At 40.1% G+C, this 20,214-nt stretch overlaps 1 protein-coding gene across 1 annotated transcript in view; it reads left to right on the top strand.

The window, feature by feature from the left end:
- LOC126396554 (E3 ubiquitin-protein ligase rnf213-alpha-like) overlaps positions 1–20,214 on the top strand; it is a 59,508-nt gene that overhangs the window by 26,683 nt on the left and 12,611 nt on the right. Inside the window, exons 29-49 of the mRNA XM_050054738.1 lie at positions 227–357; positions 603–698; positions 1,945–2,066; positions 2,258–2,371; positions 2,510–2,559; positions 3,594–3,744; positions 3,902–4,037; positions 4,232–4,417; positions 11,454–11,578; positions 11,710–11,870; positions 12,480–12,683; positions 13,031–13,218; positions 14,313–14,433; positions 14,699–14,799; positions 15,209–15,354; positions 15,609–15,711; positions 15,966–16,080; positions 17,114–17,321; positions 17,412–17,602; positions 17,745–17,867; positions 19,540–19,650. Coding sequence (XP_049910695.1) covers positions 227–357; positions 603–698; positions 1,945–2,066; positions 2,258–2,371; positions 2,510–2,559; positions 3,594–3,744; positions 3,902–4,037; positions 4,232–4,417; positions 11,454–11,578; positions 11,710–11,870; positions 12,480–12,683; positions 13,031–13,218; positions 14,313–14,433; positions 14,699–14,799; positions 15,209–15,354; positions 15,609–15,711; positions 15,966–16,080; positions 17,114–17,321; positions 17,412–17,602; positions 17,745–17,867; positions 19,540–19,650 — 2,883 coding nt within the window. The remainder of the gene's footprint in view (positions 1–226; positions 358–602; positions 699–1,944; positions 2,067–2,257; positions 2,372–2,509; positions 2,560–3,593; positions 3,745–3,901; positions 4,038–4,231; positions 4,418–11,453; positions 11,579–11,709; positions 11,871–12,479; positions 12,684–13,030; positions 13,219–14,312; positions 14,434–14,698; positions 14,800–15,208; positions 15,355–15,608; positions 15,712–15,965; positions 16,081–17,113; positions 17,322–17,411; positions 17,603–17,744; positions 17,868–19,539; positions 19,651–20,214) is intronic.

Raw genomic sequence — 20,214 nt, 5'->3', positions numbered from 1 at the left:
GGGGGGGGGGGGGGGGGGGGGGGGGTGGCATTGATCATTTCACCTTACCAGCCAGTTGTTTTAATGTTCTGGCTGATCGGTGTATATGATAAATAATATCAAACTGATGACACAAAACAATGCACTGTAGTAGTTTATATGTGGGAGGCCTTTTCTGTTAGCAGTGGCAAATGAAAAATGAATTGCTTGACATTTTGCAATTCTCAGTTCTTTTGGCTGTTTTAAGGTCACAACATTTTCCAGGCTGCTGACTGCAGCTGACACTCAACAACTGCAGAATGTGATAAAGCTTGATGATATCAAGCTACTATCTCTGCAGCAGTTTGACACGGAGTATTCGTTCCTCAAGAAAATCAGGTGTGTAAATGTAGTATGAACAGCATTTCATATCTGCTTAGGTGCTAATTTCTAACTAAGTGGTGGCCTTTTCCACACGTCCTTGTGCCTGTTTTTTTTTTGGGGGGGGGGGATTTGTCACAGGACAATTCTAAAACTGATAATATTGTGCATTTACCGAGAAAATACAATATATGGGCCTCCATACAAATGTCAAGTGATCACTGTCTATTCAAATGTAATTCATGCCTGTGTCCTGGTATTAGGGAATTCCTTGGCTCAACACCTGCAAACAAAGTGCTGATCATCCAAACAGACCATGATGAAGACTCCCACAGGAGGAACATTCTTTCCTCAGCCAAGTGAGTGTGAAGTAGGGGTGTCCCTGACTAAGAATTTTCATAGTCGAATCTGATTTGACAGATTTTACCTTTAGCTGACTAATCGTCGAATCAAGTTGTTTTCCCCCTCATTGATTAATAAGCTCATTTGCGTCAGTTTCCGCTCCAGAGAAAAGAGCTAAAACACCCAAATAAACAAATTTAATTCTTCAGTTGGCATAATAAGATAAAAATAATAAAAGTAAAAGGGTTATCATTTTATCTTTATCTTTATTCCTTTCACTTCATCAAGGTATGATGCTCTGAGCGCAGAGCACTGCAGCCTCATCCATGTCTTTAACAGGAGTCGTTTCTGACTCGTCAGAACTTGCCATTTCATTCACAAATAAACATCCAAAAACATCATCAAAAGGTTTAGAAACAGTTTTCCTTCTTCCCGACTTCAAGTTACTTCATTAATCAACTCAGGTTCATACAAGTTCATCCACACGGACCGTGCGTCACTGCTCTCAATTGTTTGGCCACGTTGGACAAAAAGTATCAAATAATCAGAGTCGATCAAGAAAGCAATCAGTGGTGAAATTCGTTTCAAAACACTTCAGATAAACGAATAATCCTTCAAAAAAGTTTGATTTGAGAGCACATACCTCCTCCAAAGTGTTTGTGTATGCGCTCCACCACTGTAAATCATCACCACATAATTCCGGAGCGCGGCACCGTTGCTGCGCACCTCTCCCTCAGGGGATGGGTCAAATGCGGAGACACACTCAGGTGTGTGACAATCAGGTGGACTTTAACTTTAACTTTAAATCACCGTAGGCCTCGATGCTGCTCTGATGGTCGGATCGAGCAACTGGGTGATTTAGTAATGATTATGCCTACTGATTAAACGCATGCGTCATTTTCAATTTTTTATTAACAGAAATTAGGCTGATGTTTGTATCAAAATAGGCTATATATCATGACTTACTAGAAAACAAATACATTCTATGTCAAATCAAGATGTTCAGCAGCAGTGAGCACCCCCATATAGTCAGAATGGCACGGTCTTGTTTCATAACCACATTTTGCGACGATTCGACAGCGAGACTGGCAGTCGAATCAGACTTCTCCGAATCGAATCACTGAATCATCGACTATTCGGGGTCACCCCTAGTGTGAAGACCACATTATCTTACTTTATTTTACATCTCTAACATTATTGGAAAAGATCACATTTGTTGTCTTTTTTTTTCTTTAACTAATGCTTAATGCGTTGATTTCTCAGGTATTCATGCATCAATGAAATAAATAAGTGGGCCACTACTGACAACACAAAGACATTTGTGTACTTTATCACCAAACTTCCTCGAATCGAGGGTGGGACCTCCTTTGTTGGGTTTCAAGGAGGTTAGTCCTGCTGTCACCCATGCACATCAACACAAGTAGTAAAATTGGCAAAATGGTCACAAAATCAAATCAATCAAATAAATAGAAAGAACAGACAATTTAACTAACAAGTAAAACGTACATATTGTCTTTTCATTAATATGACTTTTCTTTTTTTTTTTAAAAAATGATAATAATTTATTTATTTTCAGGTTTGTGGAGGTCTGTTCACATTGATGATCTGAGAAGATCAAAAGAGTTTGTGTCTGATGTTCATTCCTTGAAAAACCGACGCATCAGTGAACTTTTTAAAGATCCACCAGAGGGTAATTCATCATCAGTCATTTTATATATGTATATTAAGTCTATGAAAATATTCCACCTGAGGGAAATTTATCAAAAATCATTTTGATATATATTTAAGTGAAACAATAAATTCACCTCTAATTTTCTTTATGTCCAAGCCATGGAAACAGAGGACCACAATGGTGTGCCACAAAATGATGACTCCGCTGTAAGTGTAATTTATCACCTTTATTTATAAACCTGGAAGAACAAGATGATGCTGATTTCCAGTCAGGCCACATGACCAAAATTCAGTTAATGATTGTATTTTCTCCATGGTCATGTACTAACCAACTGGAGCAGTTTAACATTTGCTGCCACATTTAGACCAGCTGTGACAATGTTGTGAAGGCTGGTGTTGTTTTCACCTTGTGAGTTTGTGTGTCATCATGGCAAAATGTGATCCTGGTGGCCCCTGTTGTCACGGGAACAACCACAGAGGCCGTTCTGAGTATGTTGTCAGGTGTTTATATGTCTGCCTGTGGACACATTTTGTCACAGCAGTAGTGTCACAACCATGCAAGATACAGTCACAAAAGTTTGCAGATGTGTAGTTGAGACCAAAATAAAGGCTGAGTGTGAAGATAGGTGTAGTCTGAGCAAGGTGGCTGGAAATGGGGGGGTGGGAAGGGGCCCTTACCTTCCCTCATTTTATGGCCATGGCCCAATTTTTTTAAAGTTGTGGATTGCTGCATGGTGGCTGGAGTGATCCCATTGCAAGATGGTCTCTAGTTTTCCCCTGCTTTCATCTATTTGTGCAGTATTTTTTAACTGGTGACACAAGACATACCCAGCATAACAAGTAATTTAAGAGAGCTAGGTCTGTAAAGTCTATATCAAACACTTGATATAGAATATATTATACAGTTTAGATGAGATCAGTGATGTAACCTGGTACCAGTCGGGAAGGGCTTTGAGAGTTATTATGAAGATCTCAAGCTGAACTCTTCTAGAAGTAATTGTCAGGAGGTATACTGAGATGAAAAATGGGAAGAATCCATCCACAGCTGAGACTGTTATATGGTTTGGCATAAAATTCATGGTTTCACCATGATTTCACACTTTTTACCATAGTATGACAAAAGTGCACCATCATCACCAGGGCTTTTGAACTTTGCTGGAAGATTTACTTCCAGGATATTTTTGTTTTTTCAAATGCTGGACTGCCATTGTTCATTGTTTATTTTTTGAATATTTTTGCAGGTTTTGGGAGATTTGTTTGATATAACAGATCTGATAAGGAGCTGTGTGCAGAGTGCAGTGAGCATGCTCAGAGATGCGGCAGACGGCGGAAAACTCAGCATTAACAGAGTTGAGAACCTGCTCACACTTCTGGATGAAGATCAGACACCAGGTGAAAAATTAAGTTTCATTCTGGGTCATATTTTGATATCAGGCCATCGTTATACACGCCTACTCCGTGTGCAGTGAAAATTTATAAGGTCAAAATGTTTTTCAAAATTTGCCTTACTGAAGCAAAAGAGATTTTCTAAATTAATTTTGTTTTTAAGGTCTGTTTGCAAACATTGTGAGGAAGCGGCTCCACTCACTGTTAGAGAACTATGAGGCTGACACCCCTAATCCAAAGGGCTGGGTTCTCAAGGAGGCATCCAATATCAGCGCTCTTCAAGAGGGGGGAACATTCCTGTAGGTCCCTCACAGTTACCTAATCTATCTATCTATCTATCTATCTATCTATCTATCTATCTATCTATCTATTTAATCTTTAGCTGTCATTTATTCATCATTTATTGCAAAGTTTATCACTTTTTTAACTATCTTTTTTAATACATATGCAAATGTCAGACTGAATTTAAGACATTCATCAATATTTCTCACAGACACACACTGTGGAGGAAAATCCAAGCAGTTGTTACTCCACTTCTAGCCAACTTGGTGTCAGTCATTGATCGAGATTGCAATTTGGACCTTCTGCTGAATGAGTGTGATGACATCAGGAACCTATGGCTTGAGATATTTGGGAGCAAGGAGATGCTCCATGTACCTTACGTAAGGGTGGAAAGCAAGTGAGTATCTCTTGGTTGTATGATCACGGTATCTGTTCAGCACAAATGCTTTGATTTCAGATTAAATTACATCTTTGGTCTGAATGCTGAAAATAATATTGACAATATGCCACTGATGTTGTTTAGTCTGTTTTTTTAACTAGTTTTTTAATGCCTCTGTCCTATTCTCATGAACGCAATATTTCAAGAAATCCTTGAGGGAATTTCTTCAAATTTGGCACAAACATCCGCTTGAACTGATCAAAACTCGGTGGTCAGAGGGGCGCTAGCGAGCAGGCGATGGAGTAGGCAGCATAAGCAACATGCTCTGCTGAATTTCGGGTTAAAAGTTCTTTTTAGGCACCTTATACCAACAGAAAACTACGATACATCGCTCTGAGTTAATTCTTTTTCAGTATATGTTATTTTTACTGTGACGCCGTAGCGCGAATGGCCTACAATTTGCGAAAATTCGAGTTTACCAGAGGAGCCAACGTAACTGGGCCCAAAGCCTCAAGCTCAAGTGATTCACCACCCAGGTGTAACACACCTGAGCCTGAAGACCAAATGGATGTCGCGGACCTGAAAGCAGAAATCCTCACGGCGTTGAAAACGGACATCGCTATGCTGCTCAGGTCGGAACTCAAGTCCGCTCTGGCCGAAGATTTTGAAAACATCAAATCCGAGCTACAGGCAGTAAAAACGGAGCTAGCAAACAACACCGCGGCGATTCGCTCCGATGTGGAGACGATGAAAACAACAGTGGCACACATGGAGCAGGGGCTCTCGTCATGCTCAGACGACGTGACTTCATTGTTAACAAAAGTGGGGAAACTCGAGACAGAAGTCGGCAACCTGCGGGAGAAATATGTTGATATGGAAGGAAGAATGAGACGCTCCAACATCCGAATATTAAATGTCCCAGAGACCCCAGGCTCAAGCACACCGACAGCTGTCTCCAAATTATTAAGAGAAGTGCTGAAAATAGACAAAGAAGTCCTGATCGACCGGTCTCACAGGGGTCTACAGCGGAGAAGCCAAGACGGTAAACCCCGTGTCATCGTGGCAAAAGTCCACTATTACCAAGATTGTGCTGACATCCTTCGCCGCGCCAGGGAGTCCGGACCGCTCCGGTTCAAAGGGACCGACATCTCCATCTTCCCGGACTATCCCCCGAGCGTCGTGCAGGCCAGATCCGCCTTCGGCGAGGTGAGACGACTACTTCGTGGACGAGACGGTGTTAAATATGGCCTTCTCTACCCAGCACGACTCCGGATCACGCATAACGGAACTGAGAAGCAGTTTCAAAACGCAGGAGAAGCCATGGCCTACGTGAAAACCAGAATCCTACCGGACTCTTCAAAAGACTGACCATAACTTGAAATGAGTGAGAATAGCTAAATTGTACGTCTGAATAAGGTTGGTGCTGTCCATTCTGTCACGCAAACATATCACCTTGACTGATACACTCTACAGAGCCAAATGGCTCCAGTCTGTTCCAGAAGAAGGAGAGGGCACCTAAGGTATCAAAACTGTGCTGTTTTTCACTCTTATTTTGTTTGCAACCGATATAATAATCTGACTGGTCAGAATACTGTTGTGTGTCTCTTATCAGTATCATTTTTCTTTCTGTCTATACTCAGCACTTAGACAACTGAAGAAATAATTTTTGTCTTTTCAAATTTCAAACATTTTCTAAGGTGCCTCATACAAAACTATGTTCTACAGCAGAGTTTGTTCTTTTAGAGCTAGTGTATCCTCACACAAGCACTTAAATGTGTAGATACTGTTACGAGGGGTTTGGGATTCACCTTGTTCTTTCAGGTGAGGGTTGGGGATTTACTGTACCTGGGTTTACAATCAGTTTTTTTTTCTTTTTCCCTTGGTTCATCATTTATGCTTATTTATCCTTTAAAGGTCCTTTCAACACTTTTGAAAGTATAAATACAGGCAGACTTAATGCACTGCTAATCTCTCTCTGTTTTGAATATGGCTACGACTAACACAGATTTTTCAAACAAATCCGCTAACTGTGACGTAACCTTTGTAAGCTGGAATGTAAAATCCTTGAACCACCCCACTAAACGAAAGAAAGTATTGATTCATTTGAGAAAATTAAAGGCGGGAATTGCATTTCTCCAGGAGACGCATCTCCGAACCTTTGACCATTTTCGACTCAGGGGAGGATGGATCGGGCAATCATATCATTCTAATTTTCATTCCAAATCTAGAGGTGTGGCCATCCTTATTAATAAGAACATCCCATTTGTTATGTCAAAGGTTGAAACAGACTCCTCAGGGCGCTACATAATTGTAGTGGGCAGACTGTATAATACACCAGTTGTCCTAGCCAACGTATACGCACCACATTGGGATGACAATTCTTTTTTTGTAAATTTCTTTGCTCATATCCCCAACATGGATACACACTATCTTATCCTCGGAGGGGATATGAACTGCACATTATCACCTACTCTGGATCGTAGCTCGCCTAGGACTGCGTCCAAATCCAGTGCAGCGTCTCAACTGCAGCTTTTTCTTAATACGAATGGCATAGCTGATGCGTGGCGCTTTCAAAATCCTACGGCTAGAAGCTATTCCTTCTTTTCTCCGGTCCACGGAACATACTCGCGCATAGACTATTTCTTTTTGGATAAAAGCCTTCTTTCACTAATAAGAAAGTGTGAGTATCAAGCCATAATTATTTCAGATCACGCTCCCCTGTTGTTGACTCTATGTATACCAATTTCCCATGCCAACTATCACCCCTGGCGTCTTAACACTTTACTACTTTCAGATGAAGACTTCATTAAATTTATCTCTTCTGAAATAACCTTCTTCCTCGAACATAACCAGACCCCAGGAATGTCTCCTTTAACAGTGTGGGAATCCATGAAGGCGTACCTGAGGGGACAAATAATATCATATAGCACACAACAAAGAAAACGTCACAATATGAAGCTTGAACAGCTAACAAATGATATTCTCAAATTAGATACTACACTTGCTGTCACCCCATCCGATGATTTATTCAAACTGCGATTAACTCTTCAAACAGAGTTTAATCTGCTATCAACAAGACACATTGAAAACCTAATAAATAAATCACAGAGTAAAACATACGAATGTGGTGAAAAGATAGGGAAGATTCTTGCCCATCAGCTCCATCAGAAAGCGGTGGATAGAACTATAGCTGAGATAAACGATGAATCGGGCATTAAGCATATAGATCATTCTGAGATTAATTCATGTTTTCATAGATTTTACTCGAAGCTGTATGATAGTGAATCTCTTGGCCACCATATCCTATTTGATTCATTTTTTAGGAAAATAAATGTCCCCACAATTAATAACGAAACTGCATCCGAGCTAGACAAACCATTTTCTGCACAGGAACTTATGAATGCAGTTAAGCTCATGCAAGCTGGAAAATCCCCAGGACCCGATGGGTTCCCGAGCGAATTCTTTAAAAAATTTGCAGACCAGCTGTCTCCCATCCTGCTCTCTGTATTCGAGGAGTCACACGCTACTGGTTCTCTCCCTCTAACTATGCGACAAGCGATCATCTCCCTTATTCCTAAAAAAGACAAAAACCTTCTAGATTGTGGCTCATACCGTCCCATTTCACTCTTAAATGTAGACAGTAAAATCCTTTCCAAAATGCTGGCCTGCCGCTTAGAGGCGGTTTTGCCCTCAATTGTAGCCGATGATCAAACTGGCTTTATTAAAGGTCGTCACTCCTTTTTTAACATTAGACGCCTATTTAATATTCTTTATGGTCCCACTCCATCCGACATTCCAGAAATATTATTATCACTTGACGCTGAGAAGGCGTTTGATCGGGTGGAGTGGGATTATCTCTTCTATACTCTCAAACAATTTGGCTTTGGTGAAAAATTCATCTCCTGGATTAAAGTTCTGTATTCTTCTCCACTTGCAGCTGTTCGAACAAACAATAACCTCTCCTCTTACTTCCCTCTCCATCGTGGTACCCGACAGGGTTGTCCTCTGTCGCCACTCCTGTTTGCTATTGCGATTGAGCCACTGGCTTTAGTGTTACGTGGTGAAATCAATATAAAGGGAATACGGAGATATGACTCGGATAATAAGGTGTCCTTATATGCTGATGATATGCTTTTATATCTGTCCCATCCTTTAACTAGTCTACCAAATACTCTCAACCTGCTTGAAGAATTCGGCAAAATATCAGGATACAAAATTAACCTACAGAAATGTGAAATTATGCCAGTGAATATAGCAGCTAAGCAAATTGACTTTGGTTTATTCCCGCTTAAAGTCAGTCCACAAAAATTCAAATACTTAGGAATCTGGATAACACATGCCTTTAAAGACATATTCAAAGCTAATTTTTCACCATTATTGACTCGCCTTAAGCAAGATATGGAACGTTGGAGTTTACTCCCCCTGTCATTAGGAGGCAGAATTAACATAATTAAAATGAATGTTTTGCCCAAATTCTTGTACTTATTTCAGTGCATTCCCTTACACCTATCTAAATCCTTTTTCATGTCAGTGGACAATTTGGTGTCGGGATTTATATGGAACAAGAAAAACCCCCGAATACGGAAAAGGATCTTACAACAACATCGTAAACATGGAGGATTATCCCTCCCTAACTTCCAGTTTTACTATTGGGCTGCCAACATTAGGTCTATGCTGTTTTGGAAAGATTCTCCATCTGGTGACACTACCCCTGAGTGGTTACGAATGGAAAACTCCTCTTGTTTTCATACTTCTTTACACTCACTTCTATGCTCAAAACTTCCTCTTTTGAATTCCATATGTAAATTCACCTCAAATCCAATTGTGAAACACTCTTTTAGAATTCTGACACAGTTCAGACGAAGTTTTTCTCTCAGGGATCTACCCACGTGTGCTCCTATAACAAGAAACCACCAGTTCATGCCATCAATCATAGACAGTGCTTTTCAGGAATGGGCTGATAGAGGAGTTGCCACAATAGAGAATCTATTTATTGATAATATTTTCACATCTTTTGATCAACTAAAGCTTAAATTTAACATCCAAAACTCTCATCTTTTTAGATTTTTGCAGCTCCGTAGTTTCATATCAACATCATTTACTCACTTCCCATCCCAACCACCCAACACCCTCCTAAATTCCATTCTGAAGCTTAATTCAGGTTCCAAAGGGAATATTGGGAACATATACTCCTTACTAAATACATATAATTTGGAACCTTTGACATCATTAAAGACTCAATGGGAGGGCGATTTGGGGTGTGAACTTCCTGAGGAGACTTGGGAAAGAGCTTTAGATAGAATACATTCCTCTTCAATCTGTTTACGACACACAGTTATCCAGTTTAAGGTCATGCATCGCCTTCATTGGTCTAAAGTGAGACTAGCAAAGTTCGCACCTAGCATTGATCCCATTTGTGATCGTTGCAGGCAAGCACCAGCCACCCTCTCGCATATGTTCTGGTTTTGTTCAAAACTAGACAATTTCTGGCAGTCAATATTTAAAACTTTTTCAGATGTTTTACAAGTACCTATTGAACTTTCTGCCATTACTGCCATATTTGGAATAACTCCACAAGACACTCACCTTAGCCGCCAGGCAAAGAATATGATAGCTTTCGCATCTCTTATAGCTAGGCGATTAATACTTTTTAAGTGGAAGGAGAAACTTCCCCCAACCTTTAAGATGTGGGTTAATGACCTTCTACACCATTTGGTACTAGAGAAGATTCGTTACTCTACAAGAGGATGTATTCAAAAATTTTATGCTACATGGAAACCTTTTTTGAGTTATATAGAGAAATAAGATGTCACTAATATTGGTGTTCTATATGACTGATCCTGTATTATGCATAATTTGAAACCCATAAGGACCACTCTCAATCACTTGCTGATTTTCTTTTGTTTACTTGTTTATCATGCTGTTTTGTTCTAATTAATTATTATTATTTTTCTTATTATTATTCTAACTGTATCACTTTTATTTATTCATATAAAATATGTACAATATGTACATGATGCATGTAATACAAGTGGTTGCATACAAACTCAATCAATACTAGGTTGTCGAATGGTACAGTAATATTGTTCCAGGGATGGGGGGGGGGGGAGGGTTGTTTATGTTTATATTTGTATTATTTCTAATCATCAATGCCTTTGAATTTTTGTACACTATTTCTCTATGTACAAATATAAATAAAAAGACTTGGAGCAAAAAAAACTCGGTGGTCAGTGACCAAGGTCATTGTGATCCCATTTGTCGCATTTCTCAAGAACACTGTTAGGTAATTTCTTTAAATTTAGCAGGAATGTTCACTTGGACTCAAGAATGAACTGATTAAAATCCCGTGGTCAAAGGCCAAGGTCACTCTAACCTTGTCTGTCTCATTCTAGCAAACATGATATCTTAAGCATACCCCAAGGGAATTTCTTTTAACTTTGGCACAAACATCTACTTGGACTCAAAGATAAACTGATTAGAATTTGGTCAAAAGATGAAGGTCACTGTGACCTTGCGTTTGTCTCATACTTGTGAACATGATATCTCAAGAAGGCCTTAATGGAATTTCCTCAAAGTAGCACAAACATCCACCTGGACTCAAGAATGAACTGATTAGAATTTGGTGGTCAAAGGTCAAGGTCACTTTGACCTCAAAAAACATGTTTTTGGTCAGAACTCAAGAATTCATACACTAGTTATGACCAAGTTTTGCTTAAATGCCTAACAGGATAAGCACAAGCAAACACAGCTTAACTTTTCCCAGAGGCATACAACCCCAAGGCTGTAATTCTATATATATATATATATATTTATATATATATATATATATATATATATATTTTTTTTTTTTTTTTAAAGAAAAATAATTGTAAAAAACCCAGTTTTGCCATCTGCTGGTTTTGTATGGTTTGCTTTCTGACTCAAGAAAATATGCAAGTAAATTTAAGTGAATTACAGCTCCAGCTAGAAGTTATTCTGCCTAAAAAATGAATAATGTGATTCCTCTGTCTGGCAAAAATGCATTCATAATATTTACTGCCTGCTTCTGTTTCAGCTCTGGTGTCTTAATGGTACAAAGCCATAGCACAGGTGGCCACACCATGCGCTGCGTCATGCCCTTCAGCTGGTGGATCAAAGACTTCCTGGATGGGCTCATGATGCAGACATCCAGACATGAAAGTAAATATCTTCCTGTATAAATAACATATCCAAAAACCTTTTGTCCTTAATTTGTCCTGTACATTTAACATGCTTTGTAACTGACAGATTAAACCCAACTTATTAGTGAAATTCTTAACTGTTCTTTGCAGCTCATTCACCTCATCAATTCCAGGAGGTGTTCTTGAACACTCCACTTGGCAGTTACATTGCTAATAATGTGAATAAAAAAATGAAGGAAGAATTCTTCCAGCGCTACCTGCAGGATTTTGTTTCCATGACGATGAAAGTGGCATCAGATGAAGAACTGAAGGTGAGGGTAAACAAAGTGTATGTGTATTGTATACGTTGCATTACAGCAATCAGATATTATGCTCATTAATGCTGTGGGGTTTTTTTGTTAATTACAAACCATTTATTTTTAATGCAAGTTTCTTTTCCCCCCACTACAGCCTTCCTTGTGGCTCTGATAAATTTAATTTGTGCTACATTTACGCCTGCTTTTCTGAGGCAGAGTATTGTCCCTTGCAAGCACTTGTACAAATGACACTCAAACTGCATTCTAACCTGGTGCTTTTTGATAAGTAATAGGCAGATTTGGCCCTCTGTCGGCTAGATGTAAACTAATAATGCAGTTCTAAACAGGCAGAACCACCAGTCATTACAACTGTGGTTAAATGCTACACATGGCTTGCGGTGGCAGAAAAATTTTAACTCATGGAACATAAATAAGCATTAATGATGTACCTACATTTTCCTTTTTCTAATTTTGTAATACTTATACTTGGGTTATCAGAGAAATTGATTTGACAAACCTTGAAAGCGCTTCAGTCAAACTTACCATTAACTGATTACTCATTAAGGCTGCTGTAGTTAAAAACAAATACTGTGTGATTGATCTACTTGTGCATTTTCTCCTCAGCTCTTGTGTCAGGCCCTGACCAGCTGTGTGGATGAAGTACGGACACGGAGAAGAGATGAAAATGAGCTGTCTCTCTCTGACATCCACATCGCCTACCATTTCTACCAGAGCCGTCTTCAGAACCTCTCACGGATGATATCTCTACATCCAGAGGTTGTTTCTCCTTTGCGAAGAAAGCAGCTCAATAGAGATTGTCCAGAGATGGTAAACATATTTCCTGAGGAGACTTATCAGACTGCAAAAATATATATCCATCCTACAAACTTTAGGCCTGTGATGCTTATATTTTCTTTAATTTGTCATTGAGTAATTTCAGTGCACATTCATGGATCATGCTACAACTGATCACAGACATCAGACCAGAACCTTCAGTAAAGGCTTTTAAAAAAAAATAAATCAAAAATTAAAATAATGAAATAAATGCTAGGATTGAAGTCTGGCTTTGGCATTTTCAGTTAAATTTAAAGTACGCAGGTTTTTGTGGGTAAAGTATTCCTTCAAATTTTGCAAAAACTACTGAATCACTTCCGAACTGTTTCGCTGTCCTGTAGGTTTTGGATGTCCATGCAGCCATGGCATGTGTTGAATGCCTGGAGCGTCCTACTTTAGATACGGATGCGCTCTGCCAGCAGTGGCTGAAGCAGGTGAAGAGGCTGCAAGCCTCTTTGGATTTGATTGGCTCTCAACACAACACCAGACAATATGGAGAGCGATGCAAAGAAAGACTCCCTGGTGTCAGGTAAGATGCTGCTCTGTACAGGATTGGGAGTAAAATACTAGATGATGTGTGTGCATGTGTTTTGTCTGGATGGTCTGGTGTCCTCCCACAGTCTGGTCACAAACATGTTACCTGACTTAGTTTTAAATTGCTCATAAGTGTGAGTGTGGTTTTGTGTCTCTAGGTGTGTGTATTAGCCATTTGATAGACTGGTAACCCATTCAGGGCTTAGATGGTTGTGTATTTGACATGGTAAGAAAATGTCAGAGTCAAAGTAAATAGCATAGATGTATTACTAAATAAATAAAGCCTCATTCAACTTATTGAAATGCCCAAAAACTGTATACACAACTACTGTTATTAAAATAAGTACTGGAGGGAGCAGGTCAGAGAGTAAAGCAGAGAGTTTCATCCCTTGATCCTCAAATGAGATGAAAGTAATCATTCAGTCTTACTGAGGGCTTGTTGATTGCTTCTACAACTTGTCTATCAGACATCTCTCAGCAAAAACCTTAAAACCTTTTAACTCAAGCAGCAGAGCAAGGTTACCCGCAGAGTTTAACACACAGATCAAGTGTGAAGCAGACAGTAACAGTGTGAACTGAAGACGTGAAGAAACATGTGCTTAATGGCAAGTCCCAACAGAAGAGGTATTGAATTCGCAGGACAGCAGCAATGGGGCAGAAAAAAAGCGCAGCCAGGCAGGTACAGGTACAGGATTCAGGTTTCAGAGGATTGAAAGCAAAAGCAACAGTGACAATCTGGCAGGGAATGAGCGGAAATCATCTGGTTATATACTGCAGGACTTAAGTGGAAAAGTGGAAACAAGCGAGCAGACAATTAAGAGTCCGGAAACTGGGACAGGTGGGAGACAGTCTGAGGGCATCTGGGAAAGTTAGGAGTTAAAATTTGGGTAAAGCAAGAAACAGGGAGGCAGAATGAGAAAAGCAGGACTGGGGAAGTCTTTGTGACTTTTATTTAAACCATCTGGAGCTTATCATCTCTACTACTAGGAAACCTTGCATGGATGTAACATTTCTTGCCTTGGATTGTGGTGAATCTGCGTATATTTCCACAACAAACTAACTGTGATTATTGTCTGTAATATTTCATAGCAATGGCTGGAAGCGCATCCACATCCTCTCATTGTTTGTGGAACACATGCTTCTGGGTCTCCAGAATGACGAGAATCAGCTCAGAACACTCGTCCTGAATCACATTCAGACCTTAAGCAGGGTGAGTAGATTTTTCATGAGCAATGTATTCAACAAAATAGCCACAAGCAGTGCGACTTACAATCCCGATCCAGGTTGGGATGGTGTGCAAAACAAAAATAAAAATAGTTTGAACATTAAATATGTTGTTTCTGTACTGTATTTAATTGATTATAGGTCAAAAAGATTTTTATATGATGGAGGTCCTTTTTTAACTCATCTACCCTGAGGAGAATTTTGGTGTCTCATGGTTTATTTATGGCCAATGTTTTTCACCTGTTTCTAAGGTTCTGGAGGGAAATGCAGATGTAAAATCAATGAAGGCTTTTCAAGCTGTAATTGAAGTACTGAAGTCCTCTAGGCAGGGGGCAAGTGATCAGATTTTTAGGTAAGAGTTTGATCATTTGACAGTTCAGTAATTTTGAATGCTCTTTGGCTGCACAGTCACACTAATTGGTGTTGGTTTCATTTTTTTTTATATTTTTTTTCTTGTGGGGTTCAACTGTTAACAGGATATAAGCTATTAACTTGATTGTAGGCCTTCAGTCACAGCACCAATGTTGTTAAGTGCACAGGAGCCTGTTTTTGCACTGTGCAGTGCTTAGCACCTCTGTTTAATGAGCTGCCCATCATAAAAGAAATGTGTGCACTCTATTGTGCATACACATATCCTGTGTATATATATTTGGGGAATCACTTGGCTATACTTTGTAACATTTGGAGATTTTCTAATAAACACTAATGAAATGCCATTGCTTTTTATTTTTTATTTTTATGTTTGATTTTTATGACCGCAGGATTTCTATCGGGAAAACTGCAGAATTCCGGCGGCGCTGCAATGGTTTCTTCATTGATTTGCTCTCCACTGTGTGCTTCAAGGACAACACACCACCAGCCAGAGATGTCATCAACCATCTGCTGTCCTACCTGATGGTTGAGACAGGTACTGCTTACTGAAGAGCCCCTTATCAAAGAATAAAATAACAAAATCTGTTTTGTCTTAATGAACCTCGATTTGCCTGAAAATTGCATGTGACAGCTTTAGCCATTATATTTAAAAACGTCTATTACTGGGGACCTTCAATACAGTTTTATTTTACATATATGCAGGTTGGTTTTTAGACAATGATAATAATTTATCTTTTCTCATTTCATTTGTTATTACTAATATTTACTCTAAATTTTCTCTTAAACCAGAACAAAAACAGATTTACACCAAAGATCTGTCGCCTTTTGACGAGTCCCCAGATAAAAACCCAGTCGTGCGATCTGTGATCCTCAAGCTGCTGCTGAAGTTCAGGTTGGTAAACTTAACATGTCAATGTAATGTTAAAATTCAACAAATGCATTTAAATAATCATAGATCAGTAGAGCTACATACAAATGTAAATGGCAGCTCTGTCAACAACACTGCAGAGGAGCTGGACAACATTACTTCTTTAATCACATGAAAGGACTTGAAAAAATATCTGAACAGATTTAAGCTCCTCTTTTTCAGCTTACAAAGATTTTCTCAGCTGTACCAAGTGTATAACAAACCTAACTGTGTTTCAGCTTTGATAAAGTCCAGGAATATTTGCAGCAGCATTTGTCATCAGTTGAAGAAAGCAGATTTGTGGATGAGGGGGACAAAGCAGAGCTTTACGCTTTGTACATCAACTGTTTGGAGGTAAAACATCTTTTAAACAAAACTATTACAGTACTGTTTTATTATGTTTAATAGAGGAGAAATGGATAAATGAAAGATGGACGTGAAGATTTCAAAACATTCAGTTCTCACATAAAAAATAACTAAGGGAAACCTTTTAAAACATTTTACAATTTATGAAGCAGCATTGAAACTTTGTTGCTGTGAGAGTCTACACTTAGTGTGAGCTCCCAAAACCAAATTATTTCCCCAGCAGGACAATGCACATCCCATTTATTTCTATTAGGTTAAATCTTTTTTTTACAGGACATCTGAGTGTAGGACTCAAACTCACTATTTGTGTGGTGATAAAAATAAATAGTGAGGCCAGATGTTGTGATTTCTGTCATTTTGACTTGAGCCTTTCTGGGACTTAGTCTACACCAATGGTATGAGCATAGGGGCAGGAATAATTTGTGTTGGGTAAAGTGCAGGTTTGGGTGCAATGTAAGGACAGTGTAAGTCTACAGGAGGTGTTTTATGTCGGCTCATTATACAAAACAGGACAATTACAGGATACCCGCCAGCAGAGGGCAGCAATTAGCTTCAATCATAGGCCATTTTTTCTGTATTGTTGCACAAGTGTTGTGGAAATGTAAGTCTGGACTTCTTATATGTTTATTTCTATTGATTCATTTAAGGAACAATTTCATTTATATATTGATTTATCTCCTCATGGGCTGCAGTATTACATGTTAGAAGGTCATATTTGGGATTTACACAGTGGTGTGGTAGAGGGTATACACAGTAACCTACCTATCTCCCTGGCAGTACACCCACCTAATCAACTACCTCTACACGACTGGATTTAAATATGTAAAAAAAAATATGCAAAAGTTTTGATGGCAGATATGAAAGAGAAAACTTTGACTTTGTCAGAGGAAAGATACCTTTGCTTGAGAGCCAGATTTGGACCCCGTTTGCCTAGCACTGTCCTACAGTGCGGTACCACAAACTGCTGTTTCAGTGTCTGAAGTGAGGTAAGTGATGCTACTTCAACATCTTGTCTTTGTAGGATTCCATGTGGGAGAAAATGCCTCAGGAAGGCAACAGGGCTGAACTGCTGAAGCCATTTTACAATGGTGAAACACAGTTCTTGCGCTTCTTTTTGGCTGAAGTCACTACTGATTCAGCAGCAGTGTCTATTCAACATCTGCAGCACATTGCACGATTGCGTCTGTCCCTCACCATGGCTGCCCAGCTCATCAGTGACAGACTGTCCGGTAAGAGATATATTCACAACCGCTCTGACAGCTTGCATTGGTTAGCAGTAAAAAAGAAATAAGAGTCTATGCACTGTGCTGCCGTTACAGACAACAATGTCCCAGATGGAGCAGAAGATTTCCTGAACATGGTGATTAAGCTCTGTGAGGACAGTGGGAACGATTGGTACCGCGTTTACCTGATCCGTAAGCTCAGCGAATGGCGGGGTGTCGAGTTCGTCCAGACGCTGGTGAAACAACCAGAGTTCAGCTGGCTTTTCCCGACAGAGATCCTCCAGCAGGTACACCACCATTCATGAGCAAATCTACTACAACAAATCCTGAATCAGGGAGCCACCAGAACATCTATAAATAACACCTCAATTTGGCTATATTACATTAATATTGTTTTTGCTCCTTTAACTCCACTCATGGTGTGAACAGAATGAAGATGGAGGCCAGATGGACCAGTATCTTGTGTATGGAGAGGAATACAAGGCGGTGAGGGATGCAGTTGCCAAGGCAGTTGTGGACGGTGATGTTGAGCAGATAGAAGATGTCTGTGAGGTATTTGAATTCAATTTACCAAACTCTTTGCTGCCACAAGTAGACTAAATGTTCCATGCGGTCTCTTCCAAACTATCTATATGGGTAGTTCATGTGTAAGGTCTTTTCACTTATTCAGTAAATGTAATGCACGGTATGTCAGTGACTTTTAATCTTTAGCCTTTTTACCAGAAATCATTTACTTTACATCACAGGTGATCATTTTCATCAATCAAACACTGCTGCTGTGTATTAGGATTCTACTTTATTTAGTCTTTACCACTGTAGACATGGCTTCCATTAAAGCCACTACAAGTAAATTTTAACTGGATATGCAAAAGTCTCTCGTTTCTGCTGATGTCTGTGCGTGACCTACAACAGCAAATGAGACCATCGGTGTGAAGATAAGCTATTTCTATATAGTGTATATCCATACCTTTAGGAAACTGTCTCTGGGTCCGCCCCAGGTCACTTCCAGGACGAAACGATTTACGGCACTCAGACGGCACACATCATCTTACCTAGCTGCTTACATTTAGTTACTGTTATAAATAGTCGCTATTCCTCCTCCTCGACCCAACGTCCGCGGGGAGTTAAAATAGCAGCGATCATCGGGTAAAAGTTCTGTGAAAGCACTGGACTCACCAACAGTCAGCCACGTCTCAGTCACACAGGGAAAATCCAATCCTCGGGAAGTCAGGAAATCATTCAAGGTAAACGTTTTGTTCGCTAGCAATCTAGCATTTACCAGCCCAATCCTGGCAGGAGCCGGCGGGTCAGCTGTCTGGGGAGCCACACACAGAGGCCGCAGGTTGCGCAGATTCACGAGGAGAGCGGGGGCCACAGGGCTGGAAAACCTCATCCGGGCCGACGACAGGTACCAGCCAGGCATGGACAGGTTCCAGCGAGTGCCGAGAAATAAAGAGGCGAGGCACTGCTCCATACTCAGTCCAAGAAGCCGTGGAAGTGCTCGCCAAACAGGCTTTCAGCCTTACCAGCCGACCACTGCGTTTACCCAGGCGGCAGTGGCACTTACGCCAGAGAGGTGGAGCTGGGGTGCGGCAGAGGTGAGCTGGGATCCCGATAGGAGCGGGGGCAAAGTTTTCCCGTCTTGTTGTTTCATTCATCCCCAAAACAAACACATGCGCGAGCCAGGTAAGCGTGTTTATGACAATACGCGCTAGAGCTCATGGGAAATGTAGGCTTCATTCCGGCAAAACACTACCGCTTTTGTCCACAGGCTCGCCAAAATCAACTCAAAATGAAAGTTCCTTGTAGGGGCTTTAATTTCTGTATTGTATGAAAATGAACTAGCAGCGTCTTGGTTTTTTAAATGGGTCAAGTTTAGGGTTACCACCGATAGTTTTAGTATAGCTGTGAGGAAATCTGCTCTGAAAATGCATTACCATGCAATGATGATGCAATGTTTACCAAAAATAAGTTGAGTGACTCAACGTTCGCTGCGATGGACTGCACAAATCAGATTTTCACACAGTACTGTACAGAATGGAAGTCAATGACTGCCTGGTAGAGGAAATATATATTTAAAGGTCTAAAATTATGCAGTTAAAGAGCTATAACTCTTGTTCCTTGAGATCTGTTTCATTATTATATTTGATACTAGGACCAATTCTAGTCAGTCTGAATATCAGCTGCTCACAAATTAATCTGTGTTTGTTTTCCATTGATTTAGAGATGCACCGCACCACCAAGGAATCGAACAATGTTCATCCTCCTGGCACTTTTCCGAGAGGTTACCACTCTGTACAGATCTGCAAACACAGGTCTCCATCCAACCCCTGAGGTACCAACCCCAAAACGCTGATGCTGTGCTGTAGTGTTAGTGTGTGTAAAATAATCCAAGGACTAGTCCATACCCATTGAGTAGAGCATACCATACCATGACTTAGTCATATCAAAAATTAGAAAAAAAACAGACATTGGGCCACAGGGGGAGCCACAGCGATCCGTCGCATTTTAGCCATTTTTAAGCATTTTTCTGTTGCCAATTAGAGTTAAATTTCTCCAGTCACCTTGAGGCATCCTGTTCTACATATCTACCAAGTTTAGTAAAAATCGATATGGCGGTTAGGCCTAGATAAGAAATTAGCTCTCTAGCGCCCCCATTTTGTTTGATGGGGTCAATTATGGAGGGGTCCCCTCAGATTATGTGTGGTCGTATGTCTACAAAGTTGCGTGGTGATCGGTGAAACCCTTGAGATGTTATACACCTTTATGTGATGAGCCACACCCTCCGCAATATTCATTGCCTTATAGAAGCTCAGTTTTAGTAAGTTTTCCAACTTTTGCCAAGAGGGAACTTTAGATATTGCTCCCTAGATTATGTTCACCGAGTTTCATGCAGATC

The sequence above is a fragment of the Epinephelus moara genome, chromosome 10 (genome assembly GCF_006386435.1).
Source record: "Epinephelus moara isolate mb chromosome 10, YSFRI_EMoa_1.0, whole genome shotgun sequence".
Lineage (NCBI taxonomy): Eukaryota > Metazoa > Chordata > Actinopteri > Perciformes > Serranidae > Epinephelus > Epinephelus moara.
The sequence above is the reverse complement of the archived record's forward strand: the minus strand, read 5'-3'. Positions and strand labels throughout refer to the sequence as shown.